Raw genomic sequence first — 5,545 nt, 5'->3', positions numbered from 1 at the left:
ATTATATTCACTTTATCTAGGAGGCACAGTTTATATGGATAGTATTATTTTTTACAATAACAAGCTGGATTGAAAACAAGCAAAATTAAATAAAAGTAACGACTTTCTACTTCTTTCTACTTCTTGCCTTTTAAAAAAATGTAATAAATAGAAAGTACAGATAACTGTGTGAAAATGTAAGAAGTAGAAGTAAAAAGTAGGCTGAAAAATAATTACTAAAGTAATGTATAGATGCCCAAAAATTCTACTTAAGTACAGTAACAAAGTATTTCTACTTAGTTACTTTACAACTCTGTTTCCAAAGCTTCTCAGGTTGACTGCCATTTACACATCTCACACTAAGCTATCTCACACTAAATCAGTTTTATGGGGGTGCCAAAATGTCTACGACTACCGGCCGTGGAAGCTGCTGTGTCTTCAAGAATTATGGCGCATATGGGTTTTTATAACAGGTCATAGAGGAGTCTTGAATCTGGCAGGTTTTACAGAGCTGAAAAGTGAGAGCAATCCCGAGTCATCGTTACACCAAATTGAGCCGCTGATTGCTTCATTTAAATGAACAAAACTAGGAGAATTCCTCGCACCTTCTGGCATCTCAAGAGGTCACGAGAAGAGATGCACGCCCTCAAACATGCCTCGCTACCTGCTGAGATAATCAAATACATGATTTGTGTTCYAGTGGTACACAAACACATTTTAGAGTTTAAAAGATCCCAGCAAGCAGGGATTCACAAAGGTAAATCCTGCTAGGCTTTGAGGATAAAGCAAATGTCAAAATTATTCTGGGGACTTTATTGGTTATAGAAGTTTGTCTTTAAGGAGTCTGGTGCCCTTTCCATACAGTTGTGAAGTGAATAACATCACCCTCCCTGTGTCCCCTTAAAGCAGCTTTCTGCCGCTTCCTCTGTCGTTCTCTGCACTCCAGCCTCTCTGCACTGCCAAGCCAGCGCCTGGCAGGCTTCTCTGCTCACGGTGCATTAGGATGCAAAGCGCTCCTTGTCAAGGGAGAAGGGGAGACTAACAAAAGCGCTTTAGTGTTGCAAAAACAAGCCCATCGGTGCATGCCTGTGAAAAGATCTGTATGTCTGCTCTGACTCCCCCAACTCCCTGCAGCTCCCCGCATCATTCCACAACGCCTCTGAAAAAAAAAAAACAGAGGCTCTCAGGAGAGATGCATCCTTCTCTTCTTTTTGTCATCCCCCTTTTTTTAACCATCCCTCTACCTTTCTTTCCTGTCTTCCCACGCGGCAGGTCCAAATTGCTTTGCTGGAACAACGATCATCCCAGCCGGAATTGAAGTAAAGGTGGACGACTGCACCATCTGCCGCTGCCACAACGGAGACTGGTGGAAGCCAGCGCAGTGCTTTCGGCGGGAGTGCCTCAACGGCCAGTCGTTGTCATAGAGAGACTCCGCTGGGGATGGGGGATAAGCTCAGGCAAGGCTCTGCCTACTGCGCCATTTTGTATGATTGACAGGGCAGGAGCACAATTCTTACAAAAACAAAAAAAAATAACAAAAACAAAAAGGAAGACAGTTTCGAATTGGAGAGATGTTCTCACAAGCTTCACACAGATACAAATTTAGCCAGAGAGAAGACGATGGAACTTGTCTTACGGCTGTTTCCACCCTGCAGTTTTACTCGCCCTATATATTTTCAAAAGTTGACTCGCTGCTTTCACTCGGAAAGTTTCTAAGCTCCTTGAACTCTTTCCAAACCACTGGCAATGTTCCGTTGCCCAAGTCRATTTCTGTATGTATGTCATCAGCTTGTTGTAGATGTCTGCCACAACCACAAAGGCGTTGTAAAGTTCCAACAGCAGGAAAAGACGAAACGAGAACAAAACGAAAGCACACTTTACTGCACTTTCCTTCTGCTTGTGCTACAACTGACATTGCAGATGAACTTGAGTTCCACGTCACTCTAAGAGCCTGTTTACAAAATGCACATTAAAGTATGTCTTCATAAGACTTTTTTAATCAACATGGCTAATGCTTACCTCTACATGATGCTACATCTTTTAAATCATTCTAACCCATTTTTTGTCAACATTTCTTTTTTTTGTTGTTGTTGTTGCATTCCTGTTTACCAGCAGTACAAAAAAATAATAAGTCTGTAATATCGTGTGTAGCTGCAGAGCAACTTGAAGCCACTGCATCCTTTGAAGGAGCAGGAACTACACCCAAAGAACTCTGGGCAACCTCTTCCAGACCCAATTGATCTTATTGTTTTCTCACTGAGGCCCATACCCTCCAAAATATCCCCAACTAACTAACTGCTTGAACKTGTTATCAAAGCAGTTAGTGAGCCAACAGCAGCCCACTTTAATTTTCCTTAATCAGGAGTATTCTGTGATAAATCATCCAGCTGGGTGCTTGGCRCAGCCTGCATGCTGGGCACATTCAGCAAGAAACCAGCAGACAAAAGAAAGSGATCTGCATATGGCTAAATGCATTTAGGCAGCATTCACAAGCGTAACATCCATGTAAAGAAACATGCACAGCATTCATCCACTGCCTCTGGCCCAGCACGTTCTGCACCCACTGAGGCACTTAAACCTCATAGAAAAGCCTTGTTAAGATACAAAGCTCCTACATATACTGCAGCAAATGTAACAAAGTGTCATTCCCTCGTTTTCTTGAAAACGTAAGAATGCCTCAGCTGACGTGGCGCCACTAATGTAGCCGAGGCTACAGCATACAGACAAGTTAATGCATAGCTTTGACATTTCTCAGACCGAAGTGGCTGACAAGTGGTCCAGTTCAAAAATAAAAAAATAAAATAAAATAAAATAAAGCAGCCACCTAGGCCCCATAAACGGGAACATTTTTGAAATGATAAATACTAGTCATTAATCCAAAGGTGAATTTCTGTTAGCGCTCACCATTCATCACCAGAACTTTTTTCCCTTTTTTTCATTTCTAGAAAATCTGTTTCTGTTAACCTTTTAGACCCTATTTCTGTGCAGTGATGGATGAGCTGCTTAATAGCAGCTTCTAGCRCTCTGTAATGAGACAGAAATGAACTTAGGATTAAAGACCAATGGCTAAACAGGTGTATTACCTTAAAAGGCACTAAAACTAATTTTTGAAAGAACTCATGGTAGAAGTTTACTGCATAGACGCAGAGTCTGCGATGAAAAAAAAAACGGGACATAAATTTAGAAAAGTTCCGTCTTAAGAGCAACAATAGAGTTTGTGTCATTTTTATCGTTGAGCTGCAGTGATGTAGTATCTTTCAGGGTGCAAAGACAGACCTAATTTATCTGGTGTGAGGTCTGCAGGCTCATAAAACAAAACTGACACAAATGTGGTTTATCAGTCACAGCCTTGGTGCTCCAGACATTCTGGCATTATTAAAGGAGATTCATTCATCATAATTGCTTTAAATGCCACATAATTATTCAACACGTGCTTATATCCAGAAGAAAAGGGGGTGAAAAAAATCAGGAATTGCTTCATAGAGGGTCACAACAGAGACAGACCGAAGTGAGAGTTGACAGGACTCAAAGGCAACGCTGCCACCACAGATGCCTTATTGCTGCCGTTTCAGATAAGATTCGCGAAGCATGGCCTTTGGCATCACTCAAAATAAATAAATCAGACTGCTTTAAGTTTGTTTCACCTCGCTTTGCAAGGGTTTACTGTCATGTATTTCCCCCCTCAAACTACTCATTGTTTTATCCTAAGACATTCCAGAAACAGCCAGCGGGTTCAACACAAGTACAAGGACAAGTACAGTTCATCCACAGCTGAAACTCAATAGGCCTGTTCTAAAACACGCTAGAATTTGATAGAGGTGAAGAAAAAAGAAAGGAAAAAAAATAGAAAGTGGCAGATGTGATTCGCAAACTAAAGCTCGAGTCTTACAGCAATGTGACTTTGTACTGATTGTTCTCAAACACGCATTTCCACCGTTTCTGAAGTGCACAACATTTAGCAAACTAAACTGAGTGAAGAAAGGCTTCTCGTTTTCTTGACTTTGCGAGCTGCTCTCATTGGGTGAAGTGCTTGTCAACAGAAAGTTAAACAGTCGAGGCTTAGAATAAATGTTCCTCCACGCATCAGAGCCGAGTTGTTTTCCAGGCCGCTCTCAGACTCTCAGAGACCAAATAAAACAGCGAATTGTTAAAGCCAGAGGAATTCAGATTCACTGCAGCAGATGAGATGCAGGAATGCAGCAGGTCTGCACGACTGCACATGCTGCACTTTAAGTAAATGTTCCTGCTTACGTACCATTGACATACAGCTGTAGGTTGTTATTTGACAGAAGAGGCTGTCTTAAAAAAAGAAAAAAAAGAAAATGATGTTGCACATCTGCTATCCTCCACTGTAGGCAGCTCAGTATCCCCCCACAACCAGACCAGAGGGAATTACATTTCACCTTGCAAATATATGAAAGGACAGATCAACCATTTAGTTTGTCTTTGTTAACTTTCTGCCAAGACATTTCTTCTTTTGTCTGTCTGTAAATGTCCATTCAGATGATTCAATCTGTCCTTTCTCCATCACGGCATCCACAAGCTTGTACAGCTTCACCCACCGCTCACTTTTTCCATGAGACACCAACTTACTGTAGCTGGAAACTATAAAAGATTCTGTTATTTTGCGCTCTTGTCTTGCCTTTTTTTGTTTGTTTGTTTTTTTCCCTGCAACAAAACTGTTACATAACGTGTGCCTGAAAACCAACACAGATGTGGTAAAGAAAGATTAAAACACTGTTATTATACAATCAATTGTATTTTTTTTCCTTTGGGAGCACCAAGGATTTGTTCATGTTTCAATTATGTTCCAAACTATGAGCATTTTTGATGATATATAAATTCTTAAGTTTAAATGTAATCTTAATGAACAAAAAAATAATAATTTCCAAAACAACCCTTGGTGCTCCATATGTTGTTTATATGTAAATATCTTCAAATGTAAAATGTGTATTCTGAAATTTAAGGTGGAGTAAAACAATGATATCAGAAATAACTCAAATGTGCATTACTCATTTAAACATTTTTAATATAATTATTAAACGGATACTTACACATATTTGTTTATTGGTAGTACAAATTATGGCACTAACAGCTACCTATTTATTTATTTTTAAATATGATGGTTTTAAAACAGCAGCAATCTACTCTGGTCTTGGACCTGCAGAGACTCGCATTAGTTCCTGGTCAGATATAAACGTTTTCAAACCGAGCTCATTCAAAATGGAATTTAAAACAGGTAAGATGATAATTGTTCATAACCTTGCTACAGAACCCCACCTAAAAGGAGCTGAAATACCCATTTAGGATTATTTATATGTACATACACCATGGTAATATCTTCAAATAATCATCCCTACACTCTACAAAACGCAGCATTCATGGAAAATTTACAGGTGAAATTCAGCTGAAACCTACAGTGGTTTGCAAAAGTATTCATACCCCTTGAACTTTTCCATATTTTGTCACATTACAACCACAAACAAAAATATATTTCACTGGAATTTAATGTGAAAGACCAACACAAAGTGGTATACAATTGTGAAGTGGAAGCAAAATTTTACAT

The 5,545-nt window shown here is 39.7% G+C and overlaps 1 protein-coding gene across 1 annotated transcript in view; it reads left to right on the top strand.

Annotated features, from left to right (window-relative positions):
• Window positions 1–4,975, top strand: part of vwc2l (von Willebrand factor C domain containing 2 like) — a 25,479-nt gene extending 20,504 nt beyond the window's left edge. The window contains exon 4 of the mRNA XM_014022336.1: window positions 1,252–4,975. Within this exon, the coding sequence (XP_013877790.1) occupies window positions 1,252–1,403 (152 nt within the window). The 3' untranslated portion in view covers window positions 1,404–4,975. The remainder of the gene's footprint in view (window positions 1–1,251) is intronic.
• Window positions 4,976–5,545: the final 570 nt, after the last annotated feature.

Source organism: Austrofundulus limnaeus, unplaced genomic scaffold, assembly GCF_001266775.1.
Source record: "Austrofundulus limnaeus strain Quisiro unplaced genomic scaffold, Austrofundulus_limnaeus-1.0 Scaffold325, whole genome shotgun sequence".
NCBI classification, from domain to species: Eukaryota; Metazoa; Chordata; class Actinopteri; order Cyprinodontiformes; family Rivulidae; genus Austrofundulus; species Austrofundulus limnaeus.
This window is presented reverse-complemented; position numbering and strand designations above follow the sequence as displayed.